Source organism: Corvus moneduloides, chromosome 8, assembly GCF_009650955.1.
Source record: "Corvus moneduloides isolate bCorMon1 chromosome 8, bCorMon1.pri, whole genome shotgun sequence".
Lineage (NCBI taxonomy): Eukaryota > Metazoa > Chordata > Aves > Passeriformes > Corvidae > Corvus > Corvus moneduloides.
In genome coordinates, this window is record NC_045483.1 from 12,625,743 (window position 1) to 12,649,104 (window position 23,362).

The 23,362-nt window shown below is 41.9% G+C and overlaps 1 protein-coding gene across 1 annotated transcript in view; it reads left to right on the forward strand.

The window, feature by feature from the left end:
- Nucleotides 1-15,148: 15,148 nt before the first annotated feature.
- Nucleotides 15,149-23,362, forward strand: part of NT5C2 (5'-nucleotidase, cytosolic II) — a 42,063-nt gene continuing 33,849 nt past the window's right edge. The window contains exon 1 of the mRNA XM_032116583.1: nt 15,149-15,269. Within this exon, the coding sequence (XP_031972474.1) occupies nt 15,169-15,269 (101 nt within the window). The 5' untranslated portion in view covers nt 15,149-15,168. The remainder of the gene's footprint in view (nt 15,270-23,362) is intronic.

Consider the following 23,362-nt stretch of genomic DNA (forward strand, 5'->3'; position numbering starts at 1 on the left):
AACCTTAAGCAACATCTGGAAAAAATTGCATAGGTCTTGAAGGTAGCCGCTGTAAGCGGTTGATAATCTAAACCTGCCTACATAAATGTAGTTGCTAAGTCTCATGCATGTGTTTGCAGGGCTAAAAAGGTGCTGGGGAGACCTGCCTGTATAAAGCCATATTAGGAGAAATATTTTTATATGGCAGTATGAGATCGAGGAGGGAGCCTGAGTAATTCAACCTAAAAAACCCACAGCAGTCTGTGTTGAATCTTTACTATTACCTGAATGTGTAACAGTGTGTGCACCATACTATAAAGTCAAAAGCAGATTTGCTCTTATATCCTGGCCAGTTGGGTCCCCAGGCATAGGAGCAGTGAGTGGCTGTGTGCCAGAACTCTTAGTCCTGTCACTTTTTCAAGTCTGGTACAGCACGGTAGAGGTTAAACTTGTGGCTTGCTGTGACCTTAACTTATCATCCTCTGGGCATGAATACCTGCTGTGGGACTTAACCAGCACAGTCAGCCCTTTTTTGGCGGTTTCACTAGAGATAACATTCTGACTAAACTGGAGAGGTTGGAGACCCCACTGTGATCATCTGCATGCTTCTCTTAACACCTAAGGAAAAAAACAAGTGGGTTCTTACCCTGTGCATCATACCAGCTCAAACGGACTTAAACTCTGCAAAGATGTGAGCCCATCAGATGTGGAGAGCAGGAGCCACAATAATGAGACACCTATAGAAATGATGCTGGGACTGAAACTTGTTGGTTTCTCTTTTGAAATTGAAGGATGTGTGGGCAGAGCTTCTATAGGTGGATGGAAGAAGAAAGAGAGGTCCAAGGAGATGTGATCCTTTGGAGATTGGAAGGTGGCTCCAAAGTTAGTGAAGTTAGTAGAAACAGATGTGTGGGAAGAATGTACTCCAGTGCAGGCTCGTGTTGTAGCCAGCCTGTAAATAAGAAGGCGGTTGTGGTCTCTATAACTACCATTCCGGCTCTTTTCACCACAAGTGATTTATTTAAAAACAAAACCTCCTTGAAGTCATTATGTGGTCTAAACTTAGCTTAATTTAGTTATAGAGTATTCACATCTCCCAGCTGCGTTTCAGATATTTTCAAAGACTTGCTATTTTGCTTATGTGCTTACATTGAACCTTGCTTGGCACAGTTGGTTCAGAGGAAGGGGTAAAACAGAGATTTCCTGTATGTATTTCTGCAGGAGGCTCTGAAGTAGAGTGGTTTTCCACTGTTTATTTAAGAGCAGGCCTTTGGATTAGCTGGCTTTGACCCAGGCCTTGTAGCTCTCCCTGTTAACATTGGTATAATAGATAAAACACTTAAGATACATTCTCTGCTAGATTTTCAGGAAGCAACTTCTCACTGAATCTTCCAGGAAAGTACACTTCCCCAAAGTATTTTCCAGCCAGGGTGGTTCAGTTTTGGCAGTTGTGGTGGCCAGATTTGGAGTGTGAGACCTTCTGAGTGGGTCTGTGGTAGGAACAGCTGCATCCCAGCCATGTCCATTGGGTTCAGGAGGAAGCGTTTAGCTGTTTAGGCAGTGTTTGCTGCTGGAATCAGTATTCCTTATCTCCTTTGGAGAACGTTAGCTGTGGAGGGGAATCAGCTCATACTTTACTGCTTGGACTGTGGTCCTCTTGGCATTTGCATCAAATGCAGCATGTCTGGCTGTGGTGTATAACAAGAGAAACTTTCTAGTCAGCTTGTAAAGTAACCTGGAAAGGAAGTTGAATTCAAAAGACTGAAGATGGTTTAGCATAAAGCACCCAGAGTTATCTAGACTAGCTGAAATCAGCTGGTGTTTGGGTTGATTCAGTTGGTAGTGAGTTACATATAGGCACGCACAGTGAATAATTAGGAACATGAGGTCAGAGAAGAGCATGTGAATATTCTGCTCTCAGAACCCCAAAGAGGTACTGAGGTTTATGCCAGAGCTTTGTAATCATAACACGGCAATTACCAATAATAACATCTAAGAGTAAGTGCTAGTAAAGGGCAGGCAGCATAGGTAATTTTGCAAGTCAGTAAATAGAACAGTTGCAATTAAAAATAAATAATCTTTTAATGTTGATTTTGTTTGCTTTCTCTGTCTCCAAGATACCTTGTTTTTTCCCCCAAAGGAATAGCTGAACATGTTGGCAAAGATATTTCAAATGTTTCTCTCTGATCTTTTTGGATATTACAAAGCAATTCCATTCCAAAATTATGCAAAGATGTATGTGGCCTTTGAAGTCACAGGAAAGGGCTGTGAAATTTGGTCCCAAGTGTCCTGCTTAAATCATGTCCTTTCTGACACCCTATGCAGTATTCCCTGAGAGTTTTTAAGAACAGATGCCCATAATAGCTGCATAGTTGTTTCTTTTTCATTGCTTGTTCAGTTCCACTTTTATAGTGTTGTTCTCAGTGTGTTCTTTTAGGTCAGGATGAGTTCATTTCCTAAAGAAAAAAACTGATCAGTTGAACGTAATTGCAGATGTTCTGAGCATCAGTTACCTTGAGACTGACCCTGGAAACTGCTCTTCCAGTTCAGTTCCTGTAGCTTTCTCATCATTGATACCAGTGGTGGAGTGAAGCTGGAAAGAGGAATTTAGCATAGAAGCAAGCCAGACTGGTAAATCATCTGTTAGTTCTGCTGTCTGGAAACTGAGGCAGGAGTCAAATTTCATTTTCCGCTTCATACCGCCCGCATCAGTCGGTGCACCAGTGATGTTTAAGGGCAGGTCAGCAAGACAGCCTGTTCTGAGTCTTTCAGTGTTTGGGGATGCTGCATTTCCCCATTGCTTACCTTTGTTAAAAGAAAAAAAAGGAATACAAAGCATAACCTAAAGGAAAGTACAAACACGTGAACCAAGTCTCTCTAAAGGAAGAAGTGGTCAGCAGACCACTGTATTCCACCTGTAATGAAAAGCAAGACTTCAGCAGACAGGGCTGGGTAGAGCTCTGCTAGGGAAAAAAGATGAGTGTTTTTGCCTAGAGCTATAAGTGATTCAGGTAAGTAGAGACAAACCCCATCTTCTCTACCTGAAAATGCTTGCTCTTCCCGAAAGTGTCTCTCCTAAGCAGTGACTGGTATACCAGATGATCTTCTGCTAAATCTTTTTATGTTACTTATGTGAATTTAGCCTCTAGAAGGCATTAGCTTGCCTGTACCCTTAACCACTTGGTGAGTGCAGATACAGACATCCTGAGCAGAATGTCTTGCACATGTTCTGTTGTTTATTAGAATGTTCCTTACAGTGGTGTTGAAATAGAATGATTTTATAGAGAATATATTAAAAATGTAATTCCTGGAATCATCAGCAGATGTATGTGATACTTCATGAGCAAATTTATACAAATTGGGAAGAGTTTTAGTTGCTGTCGTTTGAGATGGAGTGTTCATCTATAGCCTTCAGTAATTTGGGGACTTTTTCACTTCTGATCAAAATAATGCTGTAGTCTTTCTAAGAGCTAGTTAAAACCACATCTGCAATCTAACCTTTCCTTTTTTTTTTTTTTTTCATATGATAAGAGATTAGGTAGGTTCTTAACCTCTTGTTTTATATGTGTTTTAACTTCTCTTTCAATATTGCACTGGCAGTTTTATGAGCCAAGGCCAAAAAACTCTGCTTGCTAAACTTGAGCAATCAGGAGGGAACAGATGATGAAAAACTAACAGTGTTTTACTCATCTACCACTCATTTTTCTTCACAGACATGTAGAGAGTAGATATTAACAAAGACAGTAATAAAATGCACTGTGAGTCCTCATAAATCGATGTGTGCTGGTGGGGTCAGGAACAAATATTGGAAAGGTTAGAACATGCAGAGAACTGTGTTCTCATGTTGTGACACTCAAAGCAAGGCTGGGAGTTTTTCAGTTGCTGATTTGAAAGCAATTAGGAGGAGGCATTTCTGTGGCTGCCCAGGAGGCTTTGTGCTGGCTGGGCGTGTGGTCAGCCCTTTTTTTTAGTGGTTGCAGTAAGTCAGGTAACATACTGAAGAAGAAGTCCTGGGTGAAGCAGGGCTATCATATTGCTCTGCTAGGGACAGGTGTTTTTAAAGGCATCTCAGAATCCAGAGGATCCAAGCTGTTTGCTCATCTGCAGCAGGACGAGACTGTGCTGTTGAATGCATCTTCAAGTCTACGTCGACAAGACACTTGAGGTTCCCTGAAGAGAGAAGTCCTGGCCAGAGGGAAGGTTCAGTGTTGGAAACTCTCATCTCAGGTTTTGGGATAACAGGGATGTGCTGATGATGCCTTTTTAGTTGTTTGTTAACGTTCTCTCACCCTTCAGGCTGGCAGGTTTCTCCCAATTTGCAGCTGATGAAGTAGATCTGCCACTTCATTGTGTTCCTTATGAGAACTGCTTATGCTGAGACAAATGCAGAGACAACACTCTGTGTCCTCCTCTGCTCCTGCCAGGGAACAGTCTCCTGTGTCAACAGGACTGATTTAACATTAAAACCTAGAGAACTGAAGGGCCTGTGGAAAGGTGACTGTTTTCCCCAAATTAACTTAGTGGGTTGTGTTTTGCTTGGGCAAGATAGTAAGAAGTTTCCAAGGAAAAGAGGTTGATTCAGTTGGAAAACAGTTTAATGTAGGTCTTTGGAATCACTTGATAAAGCTGAGACAGTTAGGTTATCAAAGCGAAGCCAGAAGCCCAGCAAGAGCTCAAAGTAATTGTAGATGTTCAGTTATTTTACTGATTAATTTAGTCACACAGGATGCCTAACAAAAGCTGTACAAGTTAGCAGTCTTTTGGAAGATCTTGGGCATACTGCAAATCAAGTATTCGTAAAATTAATTTACTTGTAGAGTTTCCTGTAGTGGTGCCGCTGTACTACACATCTGTCAAGATTAAATGAGATTTGGGGGCTGATAACATCTAGGTGGGGACACTATTGTGCCCTTAAGACAGATTTGTAATTTCATTTGTAATCAGGCAGACTATAATTACTATATTTGCCTCTGATTAAAAAAACAGGTCAGGAAAGTAATGAATTGTGCTCCTTATGGGGGGAAGGTTGTGGGGGGGGGAACTTCACACTGTAAGAGCACTTCAAAACACCTACAGTCTTCACGTTCCCTGATTTTCCATCTTTGTGCTTGCTCAGTTGGTAGGTCTGTGTGGCTTGTTTCGTGTTGGCAGGGAGCCGCTGCCTGCTGAGAACAGAGTGCAGGAAGGGTTTTGGGTACATGCCTTTGTGATATTCATGATGATTGCTACGTACCTGGCAGCTTCTGATTTGGGGAGAAAGAGGACTTCTGTGTGTCTCAGGGGAGGGGGTACCTGTAGGTCCTGACTAGGAGGAACACTGAGCAGGAAGAAGTTGTACCTCTGGCCTTTGTGAGCACTTCAGGAGGGTATGAGAGCCAGCCCAGGGTTGATTTTGATGAGCCGAGTCTGCATGCAGGGTGTTCTCACCTGAAAGGCTGGATCAAGTCTCCGGGAGGGCTTCTTGGAAGGGAGATGGGTAACCATTATTATGGATGAAAGCAGGAAGCCCATGAAATCTGTGTTAGGCCAGTATGTGTCTGGAGCCCTGTATGTTAGGATAGCAGAGAGTCAGGATCCTCCTCACTAAATGATTTCTGTATTTATTTTCACAATGACCTTTACAGCTGAGGAGTTTCATTATTTTGGTTTAGGTTTTGTGAACAAATATCAAGTTGAAAATTGGCTGAGTTCTGTGTATGAAGTCCCTGGTTTTGCTGTCTGGCATAGTTCCACAGTCATCTGGTTTTTTGAAAGATGGGTTTATTTGTCAAAGATCTGTCTCTTACTGTAAGTTGTCAAAAAGAAGAGAGACCAAGTTAGTATATGAGCATTTAATAAGCTTTTTCCTTAAAGAAGCTGGGAGGAGAAGGGAATGACACTGAAAAAGAAAACTCTTAGCAGGGAAAGAAAGTTCTCACTGGTTTTGACAGAGCAGTTCTCAGAATTATTGGATTGTTTTCAGCTGTTGATCTCAGTGTTTATTTTCAATCCCTTTTTTTTAATGAAGGAGGAACCAGTGTTCCCCAGTTCTTTACTCAGCAGCACGTCCCTTGGCAAGTGTTGTGTCTAGAGCCCTGGGACTCAGGCTGACCAGCCAGTTGGCTCTCCTCACTAGGGCTGAGCAGGGAATGCTTTCTGCTGAGGCTGGAGGGAGACGTGAGTTCATGTTTCCAGCCTGCAGAGATGGTTCAGATGCTGATTCTGCTGTCACATCTGTTTGTGTAGCCCATAAATGTGTAGAGAGAGCCCATCCTGCAGGGAAGAGGGTTCAAGTGTCTCTAAAAAAATCATCCTTCTTCTTTATAAAGACTAAAAAAAAGCTAGAATGAAGTTTCAGTATCTTTGCTTTTCCTATAAAATATTAATGAAGCAGGGATGTGATCTTCAGAGGCAAGAGGGTTTTTTTTACCAGTAAGCTCAGTCAGTAAGGAAAGACAATTAAAATGTCCTCCCTCACCTTCCGTGTTCAGAAGATAAAGTGAACTTTTGGCTGTTTGCATTATCCAAGCTGTCCTGGTTGCATGCTCTCAGAATGACTGTGCCACTGAGCCCAGCTGTGCATCTCAAATACTTTGTCAGTTGCTACCACGCTTCTGGAAAGGCCTGTTATGTCTGCATTTGCTTCCCGAAACACAGTGGAATCTAATGAAAAGCATCATTGTTTTGAAACACCCTGATCTGCTGCCAAAAGAGCTACTGTTGTATAATCCTTAATAGCAGGTTAGAGTGGCAGTTGCTCCTCGGTTTGAAATTGGTATGTGGCAGGATGGCTTCCCAGCTCTCTCTCTGGGGATGGCACGTCTCATCTTGTTCTTCCCTTTGGGATCTGTGACTCACACAGTGTTCAGCTGTCCTGAGTTGGGAATAGACCCGAGAACAGGCTTGAACATCAGTGGTGCTACTTAGGGGTGACAACCTGAAGGGAAGAGAAACTGGCAGTCTCCCTTGAGAATGAGGAGCAGTGCTCTGTCTGCTGAGTACCAGGGATTACATTTGTCTCTTCTTGCCAGCACATTGTTCTGATGTTAAAAAAAAAGAGTTGGAATAAAAAAAATTATCTTGACTTTCATTTCTGATTTGCAGAACTCAGTGTGTTCACTTCCATGCTGACATTTCTGCCTTTTGTGATCTTTATGTTAACCTGCAGCTTGGCTGGCATGCTGTCAGGCTTCATCTGTGTAGCAAAGATAATATTTGCAGGTACCATTCAAACATTGAATTCCTGCTGTGGTGGGCATTGGCAACAAACAAACCACCCAATTTTCAGCTAAAGCAAATCTACGAGAACGCTGATAAATATTTTTTAATAAATAGACTATAAATAATTTCTATAGGGTGGACTGTATTACAGCAAATGGGTCAAATTCATCTCTAGTTTTTAATCTTTCAAGACTCTGGGCAACTAGAACAATTGCTTACGGGAAAAACAATGTGAGTAAAGTATTTGAATTTTGTTATGTGTTTCTTACTGGAATTTAACAGCTGGAAACAAAAGGCAGTGAGAACATCTTCATAGCCAGGTCCATGCTTGCTTTGGCAGGCGCTCCGTTGGAGAGCAGTTTGGGAACCTCTGTGGCAGAGGCTGCCGCAGGCTGCTGAAGGCCTTTTCCCAGGGAAGTGAGTTTCCCAGGGCGACCAGGGTGCACAGTTTATGTTGGTGTTGGCTCAGAAGAGCTTTCATTTATCCATTCACCTTCTGTCCATGTGAAACCACTCTCTGGAGGTTTCTTTTGAATATTGGTTGTGCCTCAGCCTCATATCCACTGAGACACTGGGGTGTAAGGTGAGGAAGAGTAGCCTGAGGCATGATACTCAGTTTGATTGCCCTGCTGTATAGCTCAGACCATTTGACTTTTCTGCATTAATTCTTGACTCTGTGAAAAAAAGACTGATTGAAACACCCACACACTTTATTTAGAGACCTCTGATGATGGAAAAAGTATTTCAGAAATTTGTTGTTTTGTAGTTAACTGTCCTCTTTGTTAATATTTTTTGTGTTGGTTGATTTATTTAACTTCCCGTCACGGGGCTTGTTCTGTCATTGCTAGACTGAGAGCCCTCCACAGTCAGGCTGCTTGCCTGTGTGCTAATGCTTCGAGACCATTTTCAAATCACCTGCAGAGCTACTCTCTGTACACTGGCAGCCTTCCACTCCAGCCTTACTCTCTCTCATAGCATTATTCCTTTCTCAGTATAATCAGTGTCATTCTGAATGGGGACAGCTGGCTGAAGACAGTTTTCCAGCAGAGTTTGTGTCAGTGACAGAGAGAGACATGGAGTCCTGCTTGGTAGTCTTGTACATCCAAGGATCATATTTGACCTGCAGTTGCAGCATTTCTTTGAGAGCTCATGTTTGCTAATTCTTCTCTGTGGCATAGCTCTTGTGCTTCTGGGTCAAGTCTCACATTCCTTAAGTATGGTCCTCCTCCTTTTTTTCTAGTGCTGGGAGAATGGGGCACACCAGAGTTAGAGAAGTGGAGAAATAGCATTACCCCAAACAAACTCTCTGTAAGAAGCAGTAAATTGGAAATAACTAAAATGGTAGTTCTGGAAGAGACAGTGAGAAGCATGAGCTACATGGAATGTAGAAAATATGCTGATTAGCTCACTGGAGAATGGAGTTCATGTTTCAAGGCATTAAATTCATTTGCAGATAGATGAGGAGAATGGGTGGTCTCATGGTACTTAGAAAGGGTCAGATTTGAGGTTTGCTCCTCACAGAGCTGCACTGCAGAGTTCATTGTTTTCCAAATTCTATTCTAACCATCCATAAAATTGATGATAATTAAATAATACATAATATATTTTAATGAACTAGTGCTTCTTGGAATTCCTGAAAGAAGAGAAGTCCTTGGATAGAAATGGATCGACACATGAAGAAACTCACATTTGTGGGTTTTAATGTGTCTAATGCATTTGGGTCCTGGAGTATTGCTGGAGCTCTAGGGACTGCACAGCCACTCTGTGGGTATGGTTGTCAGTAGAAATAGTCTGATTAAAAAATCCATGTAAAATAAGCAGGGTTTTGTTAAATTCATTTTACAACGTATTTGATACCTAGACATTACTTTAGCATCTGGCTTTAAGACAGAGATAAATTCAGCCTGAAATTAGATCAAATCCTGTAATAAATGGCATGAGTAGAATTCTCCTTTGTTATATCTTACCCATTCAGAAATAGCCCATGAGTTACCATCGTCTGTCAGTCAGACCATAGTCAAATGAACATATGACTGGGAATGCTTTACCAATTTCACTAGAAGCACGCTCTTGGAAAAAGCAGCTTCATGATGTAAGCACTCTGATGGTGTCTGAGAGTAACTGCTACCCCCTTCCTGTCAGAAGAGTCAGAGCCAGTGTCAGAGATTGCAGGCTTGAAGCTAGGACGGTTAGTATTATCCACGGAGCAAGGAGAGTGTTACCAATCTAATGTAATCCTGTGGATCTTTGGACCCCACAAGTGGCACCTGCAAGCTCACTACATGTCTGTGGTTAACCTTAACAGTTCTTAACAGCAGCTCTCTACCTCTTTAATACCCTGTAATCAGTATACAGAATTATCCTGCTTAAAGCCAACCTCAATTACCATGAGGTGAGAGTACACTTTCAAGTGTCTCTTGGAAGTAGTTTACTATTCTAATGTGAAGAATGTGTTTTGCCCTTCCTCCCATCATGAACGTGAAGCCTTGCTGTCAGAGAGGCAGCCACACAGAAGTGGAAGATCTTCAAGTGAAGAACTTAACTTTAGGCAGAAAGAGGGGGAAAAAAAGAGTCAGATTTCTGGTTTAGGTCATTTACAAGCATCACTGCTTATCTCTCAAGTCATGGACAGAGTAATTTTCCAAAAGCATCACTAATTAAAAGCACCTTTTGGAAACAGTTTGCTTTTGGCCATCAAGCAGAAGTGCTGGCAGTAAAAGACAAGAGTGGTTTGAATTGTCATCCCAGGGCTGTGGGGGAGAGGGAAGGAGCTATGTGAACTTACGGAGCTAGTGTGTAGGGCTGCAAGTCAGAATAAAATCAGAGTGTCATTTGGCATCCATGCAATCCCTGTGTCTGAGCCCATCAGAAGCCTGCTGCTCTGTGGCTTCTGTCACGCAGAAGTACAGGCTGACCTCTCTGTGTCTGCCAGTTGATGCTGAGTATTGAAATTTGAATTTGTGTAAAAGTATACTGTGCTAGGAACATGCAGTGTATCTCCGATTCATCCTGACAGCGCTAGGAACTCAGACTGACTTTTAGCACAGGGACTGAGGAATTAGTACTTCTGCATTTGATTCCCACTTGCTCTGTGTTATTAACTTCTCTGTGCCTTGCTATCCTTAGCTGACAAAACGGGGACAGCACTTCTGCTGCCCGTAAATGTGTTATGTGAATGGGAGTTGGTGAAGTGCTTTGGGATTGCAGGTATGAGAATGGCACTTCTGGTGAGGCCAGGAGCCTGCCCAGCCCCTGCTCGCACAGTGGCACTGGGAGGTGCCATTGAGGGGGATGACACAGTCCTGGCCGCTTTCCACTGTCCATCCCAGAGGACAGGAGGCATGATGCTAACCTGAGTGGATTTCACCTCCTCCGGTGCTAGCTGTCCCAAATGTCTAGCCTGAACAAGGTGCAAGCTACTTCTGCCCTCAGTGGAGGGAGCGGAATGCACCTGGAAAGTGAGTCACTTGCTTTTTTTAACCACCCTTACATGGACAGTCCTCTAAGCTGCAGAAAAGATTGCTTTTCCCCTCCCCTGCTCCATTTGTGAGGCCACATCCTGACCCAGACCAGGAATTTGACACTAATCATGAGCAAGCCAACTCTATTCCTGTTCCCTTTGCTTTTTCCAGTCTTCAGGATTTTAGGATGGTTCGCTTCTCCCTTGCTGAGACCCCACAAAGCACTTTGAGATGGAGCAGTGCTGCAGCAGGGAGCCAGGAGATGCTCTAGGCTCGGCAAGGGCGTAACAAGGCTCGTCTGTACTCCCACAGCCTCTGACTAGACACAAAGCTCTTAAGTAGCGAACATTGGGTGTGATGATTCTCTCTCTTCGCTTTCCACTGTGCACGTACGTGTGTGGGCTGTGCTGCCAAGGTATTAATGATTCTTGAAGCAGAACATGTGAGAAGAGGCAGATGTAGTGCACGGTGAGTCAGTGTGAGTACGCTACAACCTTGGCATAGGTTAGGGATGCTTTTGTTTTCGGCTGTATAAGCTCTCGGAGAATATCCTGGAAACAGCAGGATTGTCACCAGAGTTTTGTTCATCTCTGTGTTTTAGTGTGTGTGCCTCTGATTTGACATTGCATCATCAAAGTGTCGAGATGAACTCAGAAAAAAAAAAAAGGCAGTCAGTGCATTTAGCATGAACATGTCAGGTGTTATCAGATGCAGAAATTTCTAAATATTTGCTGACCAAAAAAGATTTAAAAAGTAATAGTAAAACTTGAAGAGAAATGTTTCAGAACATTTTATTTAATTTATATGAGTATTTGAAAACAATACACTATGGATAATACTTGAAATCATCCAAAATCTGACAAATGGACTTAATTCAAAATATAAAAATCTCACATTCTTTTGAACCAAGACATATGTGCTGGGCAACAACTCTGTATCAAAGCTTTGCAGCTGAGATTTAAATACCTTTTCAAAAGGAACCATGTACTATAAATGCTATCAGATTCTTAATTAAGACAGCACAAGCAAGGAGCATGTTTGCAATAAATTATGGGGATGTGTTCTGACATGCTTTATCTATGTAAAGATTTCTATTTTTATGTGAAGCTATTTACAGATTATTGATTTCAAAAATAGGTTTGTAACTAAAGAAAGATGCATCATATTTCAGTTGCTTGGAGTTGAGAATCTTGCCTGGCTGTCTGCCTGCTCTCTTAGATGTTTATTCCTGTGGCTTACAAGTGTATGGAGTGATTCTGTCCTTCTTATTTTTCTCCCTTTATTTGGAAGAAGGAATTTGTATTCAGGGACCAGGTCCCAGGTTTCTTACACACGCAAGCAGGCTGATTTTTATGCCTTTGAAGCACAGAATAATTTCATTGAGGTCCGTGAGGCTTTTTGTGTGAGTAAGGCTTTTGGGTGGTGAAGATCCCTCTCAATATATTTTGTCAGTTGTCACTGTTTTGTTTCAGGGCAGCAAGCTGTTGTCACAGTGTCAGTGGAGCCTGCTAAGCTGTAAGCCTGCCTTGGAGTACGTGTAATAGAAACCTTCAGCGTAATTTTTTGTTACTTAATGCTGTGTGAACATTAAAAGAAATATTTAAATAAATCAGAGCAAAGCCTGAAGGTAGAAGTAATATTTTTCATTAGAGGAACCTTTAGAATTTGAAAACTCATGCAAGTTTGTGTACCCAAGAGCCTGTCTATTTTTTCCAGCCATGCCAGTTGGTCTAATAAAAGATACTGCCTCTGTCTACAAACCTTGTCCTGCCTGCAAACTCTGTTCATTGCATCTACGGCAAAATACTGCTGGATTATTAAAATAATTCAGGGCTTCTTTGCTTGATTATGGAAACTCACATTTTTGTGGTTTCCTCAAGTCTCAGCTTTTTGAATCCCAAGACACAGACACAAAATGATGCTGTCTGGTTTCATCACATAGGAGCTCAAACTGCTTCACTGATTCCTCATTTTAGAATGCATATTATAAAGGTAGCCTGCTAGAATTCTTCTGCCATCTGGATTTTAGGGTATTTTGTAGGATACTATTGGTGTATACTATCAGCTGTCTGGCGTGGATGGCCTCTGGAAGCAGTCCTGTCTTAGTACCTGTGTCAGCATCTGATGTGGTGTTGTGGTGATGGGATGCAGAAGAAATGGGAAGAAGAGGCTGGCAGAACAGGAAGTCTGGCATGGGCTGTGGGTGTAAATCTTCAAATCTTGCTACGTGTCTGGCTGGGTAAGCAGAGTGGTGTACCCCTTCTAAACAGCAGGAAGCTTGGATTTGAACTTGTTTGGAAGACCTGGACCCAGAGCTGTCTAACGATCCTAAGGCCAGCCATGCAACGGTTTTTTCAGAGCTGTTTAATGTGCCTTTTAGAGCCCTTCAATGAGCACGTCTCTCGGATCCGAATCTAAGAGCTCTAGGCTAGTAGCTTTAAAATAGACCAAGGTGGTGATGATCTGGACCATCTTGAAATATCCATGGGGTAGATGCTTTTCCACCCTCAGAGAGCACAAGCCCTTTCTGTAGTTTGCAGTCTTAGGGTCTTACCAGATCACTCCCTCTGCTGCATGTCTTGGCTGAGTCTGTCACCCTTGCAGGGACACTGCTCCTCTCCCGAGCAGCCCTTGCTGTCCCCGAGGAGCCTTGCTGCAGGCAGTGCCCTGCCTTCCAAGTGAAATGGGAACAGGTCGGTGCTTGAGGGGTGTTAAGTTCTGTGTCCTGTGCTGCCTCCTGTCTGCCTTTGGGCACGGCTTAAATAGATAGCTGGTAATTACTTGTAAAGCCCTTAGTGGCTGTGGCTGGGGCTATTTTGGAAGCTGATTCTCCCTGCATGCCCTGTTGTGGAAGTTGTGGCTGGCTGGAATGGCCCGTCGCCCTCTCGCTGTGGTGACCTCCTCTCCTGGGTGTGTTGCAGGGAGTTCAGGGGGAGAGCTCTCAGCAATGGCATGCGGTCTCTTGGGCTGCCTGCCAGGGCCTGAATTTGGTGACCTTTAGGATGTGGCAGAAGATGCATTTGTAAACCTTGGTTATAATAACTGGGAGACAAGCAGAGAATGCTGGAGGAGGAGGAGGAACGTATTTTTTACAGACAAGCTGTTGGCTCTCTGTTTGATGTTTATGACCAGCAGCTAGTAGGTAAATATACTGAGAAGTGCTGTGACAATTGGAACTGTTGCTCTTTAATAAAATTTTAAATGGAAAAATTATACAGATTTCCTTGAGGAGCATGTGTGTGATGCTGAGAGCGCTGTGACTTCTAACGCTGGATGGAACACTTGCTCTCTGCTTTGCTGGAATCATTAAATTCCCTTCTGTAAAATGAATGCAGTCATATTTTAGAGGTGTCCAGATGTAGTTGCTGTGTCACTACCCATGTAGTTTGCGGGTGGATTTGTTTCTTTTAAGAAGAACAAACAAACCAAGGCCAGCAGTCCAGCAGTTGTGTGGGTTACACAAGAATGTGGTTTCAGGTAATACCTAATTTGGTATCACTGTGGGTTGTGTCTCCCACCATGTTCTCCACACCACCTCTAATGGCAGCGTTGTGGCAGGTTGAGCTGGGTTCATCCTGGATTCAGCTGACCAGTGGAGAACTGCTCAGCCTTTCCTCACCTTTGGTCAGTTGGTTTTGATAGGTGAGGACTTGGACTGGTGATCTGAACTGACCCACCATGGCTTCATCACCCCCACCTGGTGCCACGGAATGCAGCAGGACATGTGTCTGGCTGGAGGAGCAGGCGAGCAGGATTGCCCCACCGTGCTAATAACAAAATTGGGAAAGGTGCCCCTCTTTCCTCACTGCAGGGCCTTCCTGATGAGAAGGACTGTCTGTGGTTTGGTTGTGGCAGCCAGCACTTGAGAAGGGGTGCTCATGTTTGTGAAGATCTGCTGGTGAATATTTGCATCGCTCATGTTACAGGTTTGCAGTGTGTTCTTGCTCTGCCTGAATGTGTCTGACCTGCAGAGGACAAAGGATCATCTTTCTACTTTCCTTCCAATTGTTTCTGCTAATTTAGCATCAGTTTGAAGCTTTGTCTTTGCTTAGAGATCAAATGGCCAGGGACAAGGCTCTTTGTTTTCACTCTGTGGTAAAAATGGCAAGGTCAGTCCCAGTGGGGATTGTAGGGTTTACACTGCTGAATTTATCTCATGTATTGAGGGTAGGTTTTCCATCACCTACAGCTAATGCATATTGATAACTCTAGCATCAAAAAATACCCTTTTTCAGCAATGAAAACAAGGTCTCTGTTTGTAATGGCATTTTCACCTCAGTGGATAGAAATATCTTTGCAGCCATGTAGAACAGCCTTCCCAGCTCTCTGTTTCAACATCTCAAAGAGCAGCATCTTACTTAACCTGCAAATTCAGATCATTCCACTGGTACTTTGCAAGACTTCCTGAGTGGCACAGGAGTTCCATCATGCCAGGAAAGAGGCAACTTTCTGGTGAAACAAACCTTGAACTTAAGCAAGCTTTTCTTTTCTATCTCTATCTCTTTCAGAAATAAGTAAGCCTTTGAAGATGACAACTTCATGGAGCGACCGACTCCAGAATGCAGCAGATCTCCCTGCAAACATGGATGGGCATGCTCTGAAAAAGTACCGCCGGGAAGCCTATCACCGGTAAGCTGTCCGTGCAGCCCCAAAACCAAGCATAACCCCCACATTTCTTGGTTTTTTTTGTTTTTGCTTGTTGGTAAAACATGAAGGTTGTTCCTACCTTCCTTGTAGAAGTGTTGGTAGAAGAGAGCTTAGAAGATGGCACAGTATTGGCCTGCAGGAGTTTGCAAACAGCTGAGTTGAGATACATGTACTAGAGCAAGAGAGGATATGCTTCTTAATGCAGTCAAGAGATTAATCAAAGTCACATTTTGGATAGAAGCTTTCAAGTCAATAAATACTCAGTGGCAGGGGTTTTATAATAATTATTGCAGTGCACACTGGGAAAGCAGAGCCTCAGACACTGGAATGCACAAATACAAAAAAGGAGGAAATCAAGTGGGATCTAGTGTGATTAATTGTGTGACCACAGGAGCATACAGGAGCACTAGGCAAGGGCCCAGCCTTTTCACTGATAGGTGTATCTAAAACCACCTTTGCTGTAAAACAATTACAGTAAGTGAAGAAGATAGAGTTCAAAATAAAAGGAATGTTATCACTCTTACTTTATAGTTTGGGAATCAAAGTGCAGGCACTAGGTTGTTTTTACAAGATCCCATTGGAGGTTTGGTTGAGCCAAGAATTTAGTCTAGAGCTCTCAAGGTTCCAAGCATAGAGCATAAAAGACGGATGAAGTCTGTATCCTTACCAGATGTCTGGACTGTTACAGAGTTAAAAACAACAGCATCTAGTAATTGTCAGTATTCCGTTTGTGGGAGGTGTATCTTCAAAGTTTAGCTTGGTTATTTTGAGAAGTCATACAGTGTGATGATCAGAGGATATTCAGCAGAAGGGGAAATGTATGTCTGATGTAGAAACAGAAAAAGAAGTCAAGTTTCTCAACCTCATGCTTAAATGCCACGTTGCATTTGTGATTCACATTGGTGGTATTTCTGGGGAAGTGCTTTGGAAGTGTTAGATATCTTTTGATTCTCCAAATGGAATCTAATTTGAGAAAAACGCCTTAGTGCATCATATGATAGGCCAGGTTGTCCAAGTTGCAGTGTCCAGGGCTAAGTCATGGATCCTGTGATGTGTTTCCAAAGCTTTCCAATTTCCAATGAATATGTTTGAGCAACATGTCTTAAGTGGTGGCATTATTTGAATCTCTCTGTCAGCTGGTTTGTCAGATATGGAAGCATTTAATGAATGCAACTATATATAGCATGTAAAAGAGAGGGATTTTTATACCATTCCCTTCAAAAATCTTCACCTTGTTGCAGTCATTGACAGGTTTACCTTTGTGTCATAAATTTACTTAAAACTTCAGCTGTGTTAATCCTGATTCAGGCTGATGGAAATCAAGTCAGAGTAATGCTTATATTTTTTTTCTAAGTATTTCCTTAACATTTGTTATGGTTAAGTGCTGACAGTTTGCTAGATGTTGTACAGTTTCCAAAGGAAGTCGTGCTTGTCTTTAAGAGCTCATACATTCAAGTTCTCATCATGTTTACCCTTACTTGTGTAAGAAATCCTTACTTTCAGAAAGAATTTCCTTATGAAAGAGGAGAGTGCAGTCATATAAAGGGGGGGTTCCCACTAGGAGCTGGGATCTGGTAGTCCAAAATAAGTCTGGTAAAGTTTAAGTACCTGTTTTTAGAATCTAGAAATGTCTTATACAAAACGTACTGAGCAGAAATGCTGCTACCATCTCAGATTTTCATGGAAAGCACAACATAGGAAATACATTAAGGGGAGGCACATTTTTGTTTTGGAATTGCTATCCTCTTTCAAGGAGAGAGAGAGAGGGAGGGAATGGGAGAGAATGAGAGAACCTGATGCCAAGACTGTAGTATAAATCTGTGCTATTAATGGCTTTGGTATACCAGTTTCATGGGAGTTATTTTGATAATCCAGTATTGTGAGAATCTGAAACAACCTCGTTCCAGAGGCAGTGTTGTCAGATTTCTATTTCTGGTGCTTTTCGTGGTCACAGTGTTAACAGATGTGATGTTACTTTAAAAAGTGCAAACTTAACACGATAGAGTATGACTGAAGTTATTTCCCCTTGGTGTTTGATATTATATTTTTTAGCGTTTTATTAATGCTTCAGGTGCAGAATATGTGTGCTGGTCACTGCCATGAGCTGTAGGATGTAAATTTGTTTCACTAGGGTCCAGGTATGCTCTGACTCTTGGATATTGCTGAAGCACTGCAAATTTTGTGAAAAAGAGAAATAGAAAATACAAGGTCTGATTGTCAAGGTTATTTTCTTTCTCTTTCTTATTTTTCTTCTCTTTGTTTTCTTTCAGTCTTTTTTCTCTTTTTTTTTCTTACTCCAGCGACTAAATGAAAAATCCTTGAAAACATGAATCTAAAGTGACTTAGAAACAAAACCAGTAAGAGCCCTGAATTTAAACCTTTTACTTTTTTGTTACCTTAAAGCCAGCCAAAGCTATTTTATGGGCCCAATCTGAAAGGCTGGAGGAGCTTGGCAGCTGCACCACATTTACAGATGAGCGTAAGTGGGACTAGTTTTTGTAACCTATGTTGAAAGCCTAGTTGAGCTCAAAGTCGTTCCTTGGGATTTTCTAAATGCTGCTAGTAATGCCTAGTTTTCTGAAGTGTGAAATCTAAAAAACTTGTTTCACTGTTTGTTTGCTTCATGCTTACTGAAATACCAGTGGAGATACCTAGACCAATCAATTTAACATTCTCGTTCTCATGAGGTACACCAGATTGGATATGCTTGAATTGTAAATGAATTCAGATGAAATGAGGGGAAAAGTTTCCAAAAGCAGAATAGTTTACCTTAAAAAAGATATATAAATGTTCTTGTGGCCATGAAACTTTAAAAAACATTTTTTAAAATTATCTCTGAAGATGCCATTCTAATAGTCATAATTTACTGTAGTCATTCTTACTTAGAATGTGTTTTTTCAGGTGCTGCACTTCTAATTGTATCGTAATTGATGGATGGATGTTCAACATATAATAATTGTTGGCAGAAGTCCCAGTTGAGACTGGTTTAACTGGTGTAGTGCATACTGACTCAGAGTATGATGACTATATCGTAATCATATCTGGATTGTCTTGCCATGGGCAAGACATGGGCAAGAATGTTCAGAATCAAATTTTTATAGCTATAGAATCAGAAAAAATCTGTTGGGTTGGAGAAGTGGTGGGGTTTTATCTTCAGGGTATTTCTGACAGCTTTAATGGAAGCTCTTCGTTAGCTGGTGTTGCTGTCAGACCTTGTTGCTCAACACTGCTGGCACCTGTCGGAGGTGAGGTCTGAAGATGAATTAATATACAAGCTACATGTTACTCATTCTCTAGCAGAGGTCACTGGTAAGAGGATCCTGCATTACTGTGCTATTGGCAGCACACATTTTAATTTGGAGATAAAATGGCTGTGTAGTTCTTGGGAGGCTTTCCTTGGTGTGTGTGGTTGTGAGGCCACCTCCCTCGTGTGCTGCTTGTTGACTTTTCCGGGTAGAGGATAATCACTAGATCATTTGTTCTGGAGGAGTACTGTCATTTAATGTGATTGTAATTAGGCAAGAACTAGGTTGACTCTGAGCCACCAAATTGCCCTAGTGTCTATTTTTTAACTTGGAGTGAGCACTTCTAGGCACCCTCTGGATTATCTCACATAGCTCTTTAGGGTTTAAATAGCAACCACATCTAGTTAAAGCAAATAATGGAAAAAGTTGGTGATCCATCCACTCTTGTTACTGACAGTTACCAAGATCCCGGAAACAGGTATTTGCACTTATATTTATTTATCTGTGGTTTTGGCTTAACAGAGCAGTAAGGCTGAAATGGCCTTTTTGTTAAACATACTGGCTTTGGGATGCTTCTACCATTTTGCATCAGAATAATTTGAGACTTCTCATCCTGAATGTGGGGTTTCTGTTGTTGTTTTAATTGTTGGGCTTTTTTCTTGCTCTCTTGTTTACTGGCTAGTGCAGGGCATGTGGCATCATGATTCCTAATCCTAATTCTCCTGCTGACTGCTGATAGAGTATTGAATAAGTAGCTTCATAGTTTTGTACTTCGGTTTGCTTTCAGAGCACCTTATGGTGGTGATATAAGTGATTTTAGCTGTTACTTTACACTGAGATCCTGGATTAAAAAATTGTATATACTTTAATAATGACAAAGCAAAAGGATTGCCAATTGGTTGTTTTGATTTCATGGATTAAAGATGTACTTTAGCTTGTTCAAATTTGTAGACTTTGGGCTATTCACTGCTAATCTTGTTTCTTTGCTTTATTGTTACTGGATCATCAGTGATTGCAAACAGGTGGAAGTGTTGTATAAACAAGGCTGTGAGACTAGAAACTGTTCATCTGTTTGGGTGGCTATATTTAAAGTCGCTTCAAAATGGTCAGTTCATTGTGGTGGAAAATTAGAACAAATCTGTACCAGTCTGAAAGTGCTCTTTTCCTCAGACACATTTGGACAGGTGATGTGTGGTGTTTCCATGTACTGAGTGGCTCTGGAGGCTCTGTTGGCCGTGGTCTGTCCTCATGTGTCCGAGCAGCCTCCCTGGACCTGTGTGGTGGCATGTGTGTGACAGAGGGCCGCGTGTGGCTCTCTCTGGTTTGTTTTAGTGCTTTAGACATTGGAGGAGGGAGAGGGAGTGTCGAGTCTGCAGAATGGGTGAGCTTACTAAAAAGCACTACACTTGCCAAATTAATAATAAAGAAATTGCTTTGTAAACGTCCCATGAGCCTTAGCTTTAATAGTTTCAGGGAGCCGACGAGTGTTATTTTGGGATGGAATCCATATGTGAGCTTCTTGGCACTTTGCTGTTGCCTGGGAAGAAAACCCAAACAATGAAAACAGAAATGGCCAAGGCTATCTCTTTGCATCGGATTCCTGCTGAATTTCAGGGGGAAGTGCTCTTGGTTGTGTTTTTGGATACAGCCTCATCATGCTTTGAAGTTCCAGTCATTACTGGATTTTCCAGTTTTATGTCACTATAATTGTGCAAGTACAGTTAGACTCGTGAAATTGTTGGGCTTTGTGCTGGAAATGTTACTAGAAGTGGCCAGGGAATTTTTATGCCCGTCTTTTATTTCCAGTCTGATACTGTTTCATCCCCTAAAGTTATCTCAAGACCAAATACTATCTCTAAATACGATTACAAATATTCAGAATATTCATCTTTGGTTGAAGAAGGAATAAAATATAACTCTGAAAATCTAGAATTAAAAAATAAGACCAAAATGATATGATAAAAAATAATATATGGAATGGTCAATACCTGCCTAAAGAGGCCAGACTTAGCAAAAGAACTATTTAATTGGTTTTAAAAATTTAAAGCAGTTTATTTCTTCTCTAAGGCAGCTACCAAAACATCCAGCACCCAAAGATGAGACATTTTGATAATATGGTAGTAACTTCTTTAGATTGCTCACATGCTTTGTGCCAGATGAATATGGTCAGTGGGGGAGTTCACTGCTGCTGGTGGAAGTCACCTGTGACCAGAACTGTGATGTCATGCGGTGACACAAGTCCCCAGGCAGACCACATCTGGGGACTAGCTGGTCATACTGAGAACATCGAGTTGTTGTAACAGTAGAGGGGGGTTTATTTCATTATTTGCCTTTTTAAAGAGGCCACAGGGAACTTGGGCATGGGAGACTATTAAAAGCTAATCCATTTAGTTCCCATTATTTCTTTTTAACTCTCTAGCGTATTAAAAAATGGAAATTGTCCATGAAGTGAAGATTAACCAGAGTTCCTAAACCCTGAGTAAGCAGGAATCTGGGCCTTCTGGCTAGTTAGTCCCCGTTTTGTGGTTGGCTCAAGCCCAACTGTCCACCACAGGCTTTTTTAAACACACGTGTAGATCATGCTTAGCCAGCTCCCACTGTATTTGCTGTTCTGCTCAGCTCTGTTGCAATTTTCTTTGTATTTATTTAGTTTCCAGTGAAACATACTGCCCAGAAAAATGCTAATTGCTGCAAGGCATTTCTAGAAACATTTGGAAAATTATTATAAAGTGCTCTGTTCCAGAAACCTGCCTCACATTGTTCATTTTTCATTTTCTCACTATGAGGAATTGTGAGCCATGTGCCAAGTTCCTCCTTAATTGTAAGGTTCTGTGCATTTTGTTTATTTTGTTGGTCAAACTACAAGACTCTTATACACACAAATTTCATTCAGGGCACACAATTATTTAGAGATTTTGCACAAATAAAATAAAATAAAAACATTTCTCCCTCTCTGTGTTTGCTCCTCTCCAGTGTTACTTGAGAAGAATTGGGATTTAGGTTCCTGCTTCAGAATTGATTGACAAGAACAGTAACAAAACCAAGATCAGTTCTCTTGTGGAAATATAAAGGACTATGAATTGCAGAGTTGAGGCTATCAGGGGTCTGTGACTCTCCTTATGCATGCTCAGCAGTTCCTTCTTCCTTGCAATACAACACATTTTTCTCTTACCCTGCACAATTCATAGAGCTCAAAAAGAAAATAAACACTGTCATCATTGAGAGCTGTCTGCTGAGGCCAAGCTGCAGGGTTTAATTTTTGAGGAGGAGCTCATTTGAGAGGAAGCATGCTTCAAGGTTTCCATAAAACAGCTCTTCAAGTCCAGTTTTCCAGGCTAAGCCACCCCAAGTCCAGGTGCTGCTCCCCCAATCCCAGCTGTGCTCAGGGAGCCCATGGAGCTGGAATATGGTCCCTCAGCTGCCTTCCCCACATGCTCCACACCTTGTGTTGCTTCAGCCACACTGCACAGGGAGTCCAAAATGCAGGAGACTCACAGGGATATTCGTCAGAGCAGAAATGTAAAGCTTGGGTTTTCATCAGGAGGAAAGGATGAAGGCAAGAGAAAGGCAGTGTCCTGTTTAGGGAGATGCTCTGGGTGCATGCAGGTGTGGAGCTGGGTTTAGGCAATACCCACCTCTGCCTCTCAGCACGAGGAATGCAGAGGGTGTTCTCCTGCTGTGCCTACAGTTTGTTTTGTCTTACTGCCCAGTGCTGTTGGGTTTTTAGATCAGCTTAAATTTTAACTCCAGTGCTCCCAGTTAAAGTGACTATTTTCTGAATGGAAAAAACCAAATTCAGGGGAAGGGAGAGTGTGATTTCTTCTGATTCTGGCAACTGGAGAAATTATTCTACATTAAAACTTGCTTGCTTAAAAATGTTAGATCATTGTAGTTTTCCTCTTATTCTGACATTGTTTCTACTGTTTGTAGTCTGGAAGCTTCTTTGATTTTTGTTCATCTGGATGAGCTGTAAAAAACTTGTTGTTTCATCCTTTTCTTTCAAGACCAGAGGATCTTTTCCCGCAGGTGGTTGAGGTTCTTAGGGCCCTCAGGTTGCTCTTGCTTTATAGTCATTAAAACAACTCTTGTCATTTCTCTGTAGCATTTCTTCTGAGGAGATGTTACCTTTTTGTGTTTGTAGCTAACAAACACAATGTCAGGTTGGCTGGGGCTTGGAGCAACCTGATCTGGTGGAAGGTATCCCTGCCCATGGCAGGGGCTTGGAATGTGATGATCTTTAAGGTCCATTCTAACCCAGACTATTCTGAGGTTCTATGATTTGGTCAGTATTCTTGTAGTCAGGCTGAGTGTACCTTCAATTACAATTTAAGAACAGCTTTGAAATGGGCTAAGTCTGCAGCTTCTGGGAAGCACCTGGCTCTTCTCAGAAACTGTCCTAGAGATTTAATCTCCCGCTTTTAATTTCAGTTTCTAGGACACTGCAGATATTTACTACGTTGAATAAAACCCTGAATTAAGCTGGTCAGTTTCTGGGAGTAAATATTTGTAAGTACCTACTTACTCCCTTGTGTCTAGGGGAGACTGTTCATGGGAGATTTCTATATCAGGATTTAAAGTTGAGGTCCTGAGTGCCTACAAAATAAACCAATATCTCCCTGGGCCTTCACAAGAGGAGTGAAATTGGTTCTTTTTTTTTTTTTTTTGCCACTCTTTAGTCTGCATTTAATCTGCAAGTTTGAATTGATTAAAGTGTTCTCATTTCCTGTCCTGAATATGTTGTGTAATAGCCTTCTTTAGCTTTTTAAAATATTTGCTCTGTCTCACTGCAGCACTGGTGGGTGAAGTAATTACCACATCAGATCAGTTGGT